The sequence below is a fragment of the Stomoxys calcitrans genome, chromosome 2 (assembly GCF_963082655.1).
Source record: "Stomoxys calcitrans chromosome 2, idStoCalc2.1, whole genome shotgun sequence".
In the NCBI taxonomy this organism is placed as follows: domain Eukaryota; kingdom Metazoa; phylum Arthropoda; class Insecta; order Diptera; family Muscidae; genus Stomoxys; species Stomoxys calcitrans.
The window spans coordinates 171778920-171789985 of NC_081553.1; the positions used below are offsets into that span (position 1 = coordinate 171778920).

An 11066-nucleotide genomic window follows, 5' to 3' on the forward strand; every position below is an offset into this window, starting at 1 on the left:
CTTTGAAAAAATACGGTCCAATGATTCCACCAGCGTACAAACCACACCAAACAGTGCATTTTTCGGGATGCATGGGCAGTTCTTGAACGGCTTCTGGTTGCTCTTCACTCCAAATGCGGCAATTTTGCTTATTTACGTAGCCATTCAACCAGAAATGAGCCTCATCGCTGAACAAAATTTGTCAAAATTTGAACACATTTCGAACCGAACACTGATTTTGATAATAAAATTCAATGATTTGCAAGCGTTGCTCGTTAGTAAGTCTATTCATGATGAAATGTCAAAGCATACTGAGCATCTTTCTCTTTGACACCATGTCTGAAATCCCACGTGATCTGTCAAATACTAATGCATGAAAATCCTAACCTCAAAAAAATCACCCTTTATATCAGGATCTAAATTTCAATAAAATCGGATAAGAATTGCGCCCTCTAGAGGCTCAAAAGTCAAGATCCCAGATCGGTTTATATGACAGCTATACCAGATTTTGAACCGATTTGCACCATACTTGGCACAGTTGTTGGATATAATAACAAAACACGTCGTGCAAAATTTCATTCTAAGCGGATAAGAATTGCGCACTCTAGAGGCTCAAGAAGTCAAGCCCCAAGATCGGTTTATATGGCGGCTATATCAGGTTATGGACCAATTTAAACCATACTTGGCACAGTTGTTGGATATCATAACAAAACACGTCGTGCAAAATTTCATTCAAATCGGAAGAGAATTGCGCCTTTTAGAGGCTCAAGAAGTCAAGACCCAAGATCGGATATATATACTCTATGGGGTCTCAGACGAATATTTCGAGTAGTTACAAACAGAATGACGAAATTAGTATACCCCCCATCCTATGGTGGAGGGTATAAAAATTGTAAAGCCTATGTTGCCTTCCAGACATACGTACACAATCTATGAAAAATTTAAGAAACTCGGTTCAGCCAAGTATCATATAGTCATAATGGTTATAATGGCGTTTTTGGGGGGTGGTGTGACCCCCTATACTTCGATGTCATTTTGTATGCCAGTTTCGAAATCTACTCCCGAATACCTTTCATTTGAGCCTCATATTGAAGTGAACGTCCAATATGTGTGTTTGGGGGAGTTTGGGGGGCCCGATGGGTACTTAGACTCATATTTTAATACCATATTCGTATTCTACTCTCCAATACCTTTCATTTGATACCTATATTGTCCCGATCGGTCCACTTTTGATTTTGGGTTGTGTTTTTGGCATAAGGGGGAGGGTTAGTCCCCCTTCCGATACCATAAAATTATATAGCCTATGTTTCCCTTCAGAACAACTTGCACAATATGGAAAAAATTCGAGAAAATCTGTTCTGCCATTTTTCAGTCTATATCATATGAAAGGTACTGGAGACCAGAAAGCGAATATGGTATTAAAATTTGGGTCCAAGTACCCAGCGGGCCCCCTCCCCCAACCATAAATCTTCTATAAACAGATATATTCGAAGTTCATGTCAATATGGGACTCAAATGAAGAGTATTAGGCAGTAGATTACAAATATGGCATTGGGTCTAAGTAATTGGAGGTCGACCACAGCTAAATGGGACTCAAATGAAAGGTATTAGGGAGTAGATTACGAATATGACATTAAAATTTGCGTTCAAGTCTAGGTGGCGCTTTTCCTCCTAAAGATGCGTCAAATGGGTTATTGGACAATATGGGATTCAAATGAAAGGTATTTGAGAGCAGAAAACGAATTTGATATTGATATTCATGTAGCCCATGCACACCGTAATTTTTTTTCGATTTGGCTGAAAGTTCTGCCACCACTTCCAAAAACTGTGCCACGTACATCCAAATTGGATACCCACCACCAAAGGATGGGATATACTAATCTAGTCATTCATCTAAGACTCCAAAAAGTATATATATTTTTCATCCTCTAGACGTTCTGTATCGATCTAGCCATGTCCGTCCGTCCGTCTGTCGAAATCACGAAGAGGTCGAAAGCGTAAAGCTACACGCTTGAAATTTTATAGAGATACTAAATGTCGATGCAAAATTTCAGCCAAATCGGACAAAAATTGCGGCTTCCAGGGGTTCAAGATGTTAAATCAGGTGCTGGGTTTATATGGGGCTATATCTCGATCTGAACCGATATGGCCCATTTGCAATTCCCAACGATCTACATCGACATTTAGGTTAGGTTTAAAAAGGGTACAGATATTAATCCGCCCCATGCCACTATGAACTGGCTTAGGTGGGCGGGGCGGGGGCGGATTAATATCTGCATCCTCTTTTCAACCTAACCAAGTAAGGTTCAAATCAGTTTATAACCTGGTATTACTACCGTGTAAACTGGTCTCTCAATCATCCTTGTTTGGTTCCTAGAAGCTTTAATTTTTGCTGGGTTGACAGAAGTTTGGTTTCTTGAACAAAATTATGCCATATTTACTCTGTATAAATTTTTGGCAGAATCCATGGTGAGTATACCCTCATCCTTTGATGGTGGGTATAAAATGAATATACACCCATCCTTCGGTGATGGATGACTTATATTCAACCCTTTGACATCTTTGTCAATTACGATTCTTATAGGACCGTACATAAATGAAACTTCTATTTAAACTGATCTTCCAAATCAGGACTTAAATCCAACACAAAAAAGATTTATTGCCCTATTTCGCTGAAACTGTGGCTTGTATAAGACATTTCAGTGCTTGAATCAAATATGATGTATATCAGCCCAAATTTAGATTCAACTATGTATGGATATAGTTGTAGAGTTGGGTATCCGTGGTGGTGGGCATCCAAAATTCGACGTAAATACGTTATTACTTGCTTAACTTAATTAAACAACTCTGGTTAGCTCTGATAATGACAGCTTATTTGTTAATTTACTGGTGAATTTTTATTTAAAATAAAATTTTTGTTTCCAAAGTAATTTATTTCAATAAAGTCCCTTCCACTATACGAAAATATAAGACAAAATATTTTTCACATTAATTTGATCGAGTTTAATAATTTATTCTTCTCCATATCCTCTTGAGCAAGAAACCACGCCGTGGCCAGTACAACTCTCCAATGAAACATAGAAATGCAATAGAAATCATGAGCAGAAATAGGCAATCCAATAGGATGGTATCTTCCAAGGTCAAAGGCTCAAATGCTTCAACTCTACTTGCATCTATCAATGTAAGACGTTTCGATTGAACGGCCTCCAAAAATGCCATGGTCTTCCATTGTAGAACTAAGCCAGCTTGATTCACTTGACCTATCATAGTATTGACAGCCTCCTCAAAGATGGAATTGGGTTGCATTGGAATCATGAAACCAACCATTTTGACAAAACACATATCTGTCAAACGAAATCTGGGCTTGGAGAAAAATTTCTGCTGCTCCTCGTATTGCGTCCACTGGGCCGATGGTACTGGATACGCATATCTGGAGTCATAGCTATCTCTTAACTTGAAATACTCCTTGTAAGAAGATATCGCTTTGACCACTGGTTCATACTCAGCTGCGTCCATATTGGCCTTTAACATAAGATATTCTTCTTTATAGATCGCCAATTTTAAACCCGAAGAACGAAGATCTGCAACTGAGCTCACCGCTTTGAAGGTAGGCGGATGAGCATTGAAGGTTTGCAAGTAAGTGACAAAGGTGGTATTCACTATCAGACCACCCAAACAGGTCAGGACATAGAGAATACTACGAACACCAGTGAAATGAGTTTCCATTGAAAAGGACTGCCCCAGCATTCCATTAAAGATCTTGATGTTGAAGAAGACATCCAAGAGGGAAACCGAAGCCCCTTCCAGCAAAAACGTAAGTGCTACAAATATAGCCAAAATCAAACCAGTGCCGCAAATGGTGGCAATTACAATAAGATCAAATATTCTTGCATAGAAAAGATATGCCGGTATGGCCTCCTCCATGGGCACCATGATGCACCAATCCATGAAGTCCAAGATGTCGCTGTAGATCACATCGCTCACATAAAGGTTGTAGTAGGGCTCCATGGACATATCATAGGTGCCATTTGCAACAAATTTCTCCAAGGTAACCATGGACATTTCATCCGAATAATTGTAGTGAGGAAATGTTATGGTAGCATTGCGGGCTTTTACAAAGGCCCCGAAGAATAAACCAACATTACCACCTAAAATATATTCATCTCCAACTTTCCTGGCCACAAAAGCCTTCTGGCTTTCCTTGTTAATTCCCAAGCGTAAGGGAGACCTATGCATGTTTCGAACTGGGTCAAGATACAACGTACCTGATGTGAAAACCTTTGTTGTCATTCTAAACTTAGGGTATATTTGAGGCATATATAATGCTGATGTTTCCATGAATGTTTCTCTAACGGCCAAAATATTGACGGCCTTATTGTCACAGCAAAATTCCACAACACTGTTGAGGTAATCATCATCTTGATCCTCTTTGAAAATTAGCAACAATCTGGTTCGTCGAATTCTTCTCAGGGTTTTCCATAATGTTTGAAGTAGTTCTTGATCCTTGAACTCTTCTCCACTAATGGGAACTAAAGCCAAAAACTCTCGATTGAAATTAGGCCACAGAAAATATGAAGTGTTCCCTTTAAGCTGCATCATAGGATAAACCAAATTCTTTGATATGTCATCTAATTGCATTGTTTGAGTGCCCAATAGATCGCCATGGTCCATATAAATGAGTGTATCATAATAACGTTCCGCTTTTATGAATTTTAGGAGCTCCACTAAAGCTAGGCCCATGTCATTCTGCAACGCAGCAGTTTGAAGAAATCCCATGAAAAGTGTGTAATTTATGGAGCTTGCCATTTCTAAACTATTCTGACTGAACGGATGAGCGTTAATGGTAGCTAGTACTTGACTAAATATGTATTAAACGATAGAATCCACTTATTACACTTGTGGCTAATGTGTTTATTTTATGACCTACAAGTTGTCTAATGTTACAGTGACATGTCCAACAAGGTTTAGTGGTTTATTCGGGACAAAGTTAAATTAAATGACTGTACTCCAACTTGTTTGAAATTACACATTTTTGTTAATCTCATGAGGATTTCAAAATTTAGTGGGATTGGAACGATTATCATTACTAAATGCCATCTAGGGCATACCAGCTCTCATAGAAGTAAGATTTCTTCAACCAATCATCTCTAAAATGTATGCATATATCAATCAAAAACAAAAGCATTCAGTTCGGCCGGGCCGAATTTGGGTACCAACAACCTAGGATATATATACAAAACCACCTTTCGTCATAGCCCGATTAAAAATGCATTATTTATGCACCCAAATTCGGCACTGACATTGAGTGGTCTGTAAATACGTACCTATTCAATTTAGTTTCAATATTGGTTATTTTGGCATCTATATCCAAATAAAGATCGATCTGAACCATATAGAACACGAATGTCGAAAAGCCTAACATGAGTCCCTATATCAAATTTCAGCGAAATCAGATAATAAATACGCCTATTATGGGACCAAGTCCTTACATCGAGAGATCGGTCTATATGGCAGCTATATTCTAATCTGGACCGATCTGGGCCATGCTCAAGAATGGGCCTAATGCAACTCGCTGTCCTAAATTTCGCCAAAATCGGAGAAAATAACTAAAAGCGTGCTAAGTTCGGCCGGGCCGAATCTTATACACCCTCCACCATGAGTCGCATTTGTCGAGTTTTTTTTCCCGGCATCTCTTCTTACACAAAAAGATTTGCTCTGCTATTAGAACGATATCAAGATATGGTCCGGTTTGGACCACAATTAAATTATATGTTGGAGACCTGTGTAAAATGTCTGCCCATTCGAATAAGAATTGCTCCCGTTGGGGGCTCAAGAAGTAAAATAGAGAGATCGATTTATGTGGGAGCTCTATCAGGCTATTGACCGATTCAGACCATAATAAACACATCGTAAAAAATTTCAGGCAAATCGGATAATAATTGCGAACTCTAGAGGCTCAAGAAGTCAAGATCCAAGATCGGTTTATATGGCACCAATATCAGGTTATGAACCGATTTGAACCCTATTTGGCACAGTTGTTGAAAGTCATAATAAATCACGTCATGCAAAATTTCATTCAAATCGGATAAAAATTGCGATCAAGAAGTCAAAATTCAAGATCGGTTTATATGGTAGCTATATCAGGTTATTGACCGATTTGATCCTAACTTAGCACAGTTGTTGGAAGGCAAAGCAAAACACGTCGAGCGAAATTTCATGCCAATCGGATAAGAATTGCGCCCTCTAGAGGCTGAAGAAGTAAAGACCCAAGATCGGTTTATATGGCAGCTATATCAGGTTATGGACCGATTTGAACCATACGTGGCGCAGTTGTAGGATATCATAACAAAACACGTCGTGCAATATTTTATTCCAATCGGATAAGAATTGTGCCCTCTAGAGGTTCAAGAATTCAAGACCCAAGGCAGCTATATCAGGTTATTGACCGATTTGATCCAAACTTAGCACAGTTGTTTGAAGTCATAACAAAACACGTCGTGCAAAATTTCATTCCAATCGGATAAGAATTGCGCCCTCTAGAGGCTCCAGAATTCAAGACCCAAGATCGGTTTATATGGCAGCTATATCAGGTCATTACCGATTTAAACCATACTCGGCACAGTTGTTGGATATCACAACAGAACACGTCGTGCAAAATTTCATTCCAATCGGACAAGAATTTATATGGCAGCTATATCAAAACATGGATCGATATCGCCCATTTACAATACCAACCGACCTACACTAATAAGAAGTATTATTAGAGCGGCTAGCTTTACTTCTTCGAAAGTTAGCGTGCTTTCGCCAGACAGACGGACGGACGGACGGACATGGCTAGATCGACATAAAATGTCACGACGATCAAAAATACAATGTATATACTTTATAGGGTCTGAGACGAATATTTCGAGTAGTTACAAACAGAATGACGAAATTAGTATACCCCCATCCTAAGGTGGAGGATATAAAAATGCGCCTTTTATGTGACCAGGTGTTAAATCGAGAGATTGGTTTACATGGCAGCTATTTCAAACTCTGGACCGATATGTGCCATATTGCAGAAGTTTGTCGAGCGGCTTAACATAACTCACTGTCCCTAATTTCGACGACATCGGACAATAAATGCGTCATTTATGGGTCGAAAATCTTAAATCAAGAGATCGGTCTATATGTCAGCTCTATTCAAATCTGGACCGATTTGAGCCAAAATGAAAAAGGATGTCGAAGGGCCTAACACAACTCACTGTCCCAAATTTCGGCGACATCGGACAATAAATACGCCTTTTATGGGCCCAAAGGATAATAAATGCGCTTTTATGAGCTCAAAACCTTAAATCGGCGGTTCGGTCTATATGACAGCTATGTCCAAATCTTGATCGATTTTTGTTATAATGCAGAAGTATGTCATGGGGATTAATTTAACTCACTGTTCCAAGTTTCGGCGACATCGGACAATAAATGCGCCTTTTATGGGCCCAAAGCCTTAAATCGAGAGATCGGTCTATATGACAGCTATATTCAAATCTGCACCGATCTGGGCCGAATTGAATAATATTGTCGAAGGTCTTAGCAGAACTCACTATTCCAAATTTCTGCAAAATAGGATAAAAAATGTGGCTTTTATGGTCCAAAGACCCTAAATCGGCCGATCGGTCCATATGAGAGCTATATCAAGATATAGTCCGATATAGCTTATCTTCGAACTTGACCTGCTTGTGGAAAAAAAAGGATCTGTGCAAAGTTTCAGCTCAAAATCTCCATTTTTAAAGACTGTATCGTGATTTAAACGGACAGACGGACAGACGGCTAGATCGTCGATATATCCTTTTTGAAGATGGCACAGATTGGTCTAGATTTAGGTGTAGCTGACCGGTCTATCAATTAAAGGTCTTGATCCCATAAAAGGCGCATTTATTGTACGATTTTGCTGACATTTGACACAGTGATTTATGTTAGTCCTTTCGACATCGGAGTGCTTTATGGTTCCGATTACTCAATATTTGGATATCGCTGCTTTTAATATAATTGTGTATTATTACATCGAAATAAGTCAAAATAAACTATGAAGGAGTTTGAATAACCAACTGAGACCTGCTTATAATTGGTGAAATATTGAGTTTGAATTATGTTACAAGATTGAATTAAACTTGGCATCTTATTCAATAAGAACAAGAATGAAATGTATTGGCTCTCTTCTCTTTTCTTTGCCTTTTTCCCTCCTCCTAAGTAATATTAGGGTCAAACAGGCCTACATGTGAACCCATCTAGAGCGGGTTCGTTTACTACCAGCCCTACCAGTCTCATATGTCACAGTAAATAATTTTCTTCATACTGAAAATATTTCTCTTTATTTAAACGAAAAATGAATATGTTTCCACAGGCTATCTTTGGTCATAATCAATAATCTGTAAATATTTCTTTGGCATTTTAAATTATTTTGGGCCTTATTAACTATGCCACTCACAGCATGAACAAAATCAGACACAGGTCGCGTTGAAGGTATTTTGCAAAGCCAAATTTTCCTTATCGACGTTTTGCTACCACTTTGCAACTGTAATACGCGCCGTCATTGTATCTTAAATCTTGTTTTGTGAAAAAATAAAAAAAAATTTTCGATATTCAGATTATGGGGATAATTTTTTGGGATAATTTTAAATCGATGTGGCGGTGGTGTGGGGTAGTGTTATTCGTTAATAATCGTGATTGTAAATCAATAAATGGTCTAAAAATAAATGGTAGCAAAGATATTTTCTAGCTACTGCCGTTTAATTTGGCAAACAATAAAAAGAGACTTTGTTGGAGCCTATGTAAAATAAGTTGAATATAAACGGTTTTCCAACAAGAGCTTTAATTCTTGACATTTGACAAGCAGAAACGTCGCACAGTGAGTCAAATGTTAAAGAATTGGAAAAAGTCTACTAAGTATTTTTATCAGTTGATCTTAGCGTTTAAAAATGTTCTAGACATTTGTAGAGGAGGACATTAGCTACTGCCGTGGGTCCATATCTTTAATACGGGGTGTCAAAGTTGATCACTTTTCACTTTTCCAACTTTTTGGGGGCCATAACATTTGATCTACTGAATCGATTTGCGTGATTTAGCACTCTAGAGAAAGATTTTGATGAGCTCTAAAAAAATACACATTATGCACCATGCCATTGTGCACCATTAACGAGTTATTAGTTGTTTAATTTCAGCAATCAAAATTTTTAATTGGTTTGTTTTTCAGTGGTTTTTTAATAACTCTTTCAATCTCTAAGCTATAAACTTCACATTTCACACAATTTGTGCCAGTATATGTATGCACAAAATACAAAATCATGTAATTATCTTTCGCGGTTTAAAAATGGCATCGTTTCCAATATGACAAATATTTTCTTTTATCAAAAAAAAAAAAAAAGATATTCCTATTTCTCGCAAGTCTTCCCAAACTTTGCCCTTCAAAGCACTATCAATTGTTCTTACTTTCACAAAGTGGAGGTATTAAGAAAAGTTTTAAATAGTTATTTGACCCATTCCGATAACACGCCAATATTTTTACTAAATTTCAAAAGTTTCACACTGTCGAAAAAGCTCCACAGATTTTTTTTTTTTTTTACTTTTTAGGCTTGGACTAAAGCTAGAAATGTTCCCAACAATTTTAAGTAATGAGGTCCTGGCAGCCGAACTCTTAAATGGTGTCTTCACCATTGCATATGGCAAACGACAGTCTTACTCACAGTAGCTCTTTGACACTCCTGGTGGTTTTTCAAAAAAAAAAAAAAAACGTAAAAAGGGTTATGTTCGGCCGGGCCGAACTTTGGATACCCACCACCTCGGGTATATATGTAAACTACCTTTCATCAAAGTCTGGTGAAAATTGCCTACCTTATGTCCCACAGCAGTTATATCGAAATATGTTCCTATTATGACCAAATACTAATAAGTACAGTAGCCGAAAATAAACCGATCTGAATCATTTACGATACGGATTTCGAAAAGCCTAACATAAGTCACTGTATCAAATTTCAGTTAAATCGGATTTTAAATGCGCGTTTTATGCCGCCAAAACTTTAAATCGAGATACCGGTCTACATGGCGGCTACATCCAAATCTGGAATGATTTGGGCCAAGTTGGAAAAAAATGTCGGAGAGCCTAACACAAAGCACTGTCTCAAATTTCGGCGAAATTGGACAGTAAATGCGCCCAAAACCATAAATCGAGAGATCGGTCTATATGGCAGCTATATTCAAATCTGGACCGATCTGGGCCAAATAAAAGAAGGACGTCGAAGAGCCTAACTAAGCTCACTGTCTCAAACTCACTGACAAAAAATGTGCCTTTTATAGCCCCACAACCTAAAACCGAGAGACCGCTCTATATGGTAGCTATATCCAAATCTGGACCGATCTGTGCCATAATGCTGAAGTGTGTCAAGGGGCTTAATCTTACTCACTGTCCCAAATTTCGGAGACATCGGACAATAAATGCGCCTTTTATGGTCCCAAAACCTTAAATCGAGAAATCGGTCTATTTGGCAGCTATATCCAAATCTGAACCGATGTGGGCCAAATTGAAGAAAAAAAGATGTTGAAGGGCGTAAGGCAACTCACTGTCCCAAATTTCAGCAAAATCGGATAATAACTGTGGCTTTTATGGGCCTAAGGCCCTTAATTTAAGGATCGGTCTATATGGCAGGTATATCCAAATCTGGTCCGATCTGAGCCAAATTGACGAATGATGTCTAACACAACTCATTGATCCAAATTTCATCAACATCGGATAATAAATGTGACTTTAATGGGCCTAAGACCCTAAATCGGCCGATCATATATAGTGATATAGTTCAGTATAGCCCATCTTCGAACTTAACCTGCTTATGGACAAAAAAAGGATCTGTGCAAAATTTTAACTCAATATTTCTATTTTTAAAGACTGTAGCCCAATTTCAACAGACAGACGGACGGACATGGCTAGATGGTTTTAGATTTTTACGCTGATCAAAAATATATATACTTTATATGGTCGGAAATGGATATTTCAATGCAAACGGAATGGCAAAATGCATGTACTCCCATCCTTCGGTGGTGGGCATAAAAAAGCACAT

At 38.2% G+C, this 11066-nt stretch overlaps 1 protein-coding gene across 1 annotated transcript; it reads right to left on the reverse strand.

Annotated features, from left to right (window-relative positions):
* Window positions 1-2982: 2982 nt before the first annotated feature.
* Window positions 2983-4785, reverse strand: LOC106091637 (uncharacterized). Its single transcript, XM_013258224.2, has one exon. It carries the CDS (start codon window positions 4783-4785, stop codon window positions 2983-2985), a length of 1803 nt encoding a protein of 600 aa, XP_013113678.2.
* Window positions 4786-11066: the final 6281 nt, after the last annotated feature.

What these genes read in the sequence shown, in the direction of transcription:
- LOC106091637 (XM_013258224.2), bottom strand. Translation starts at nt 4,785, where the DNA reads ATGGCAAGCTCCATAAATTACACACTTTTCATGGGATTTCTTCAAACT.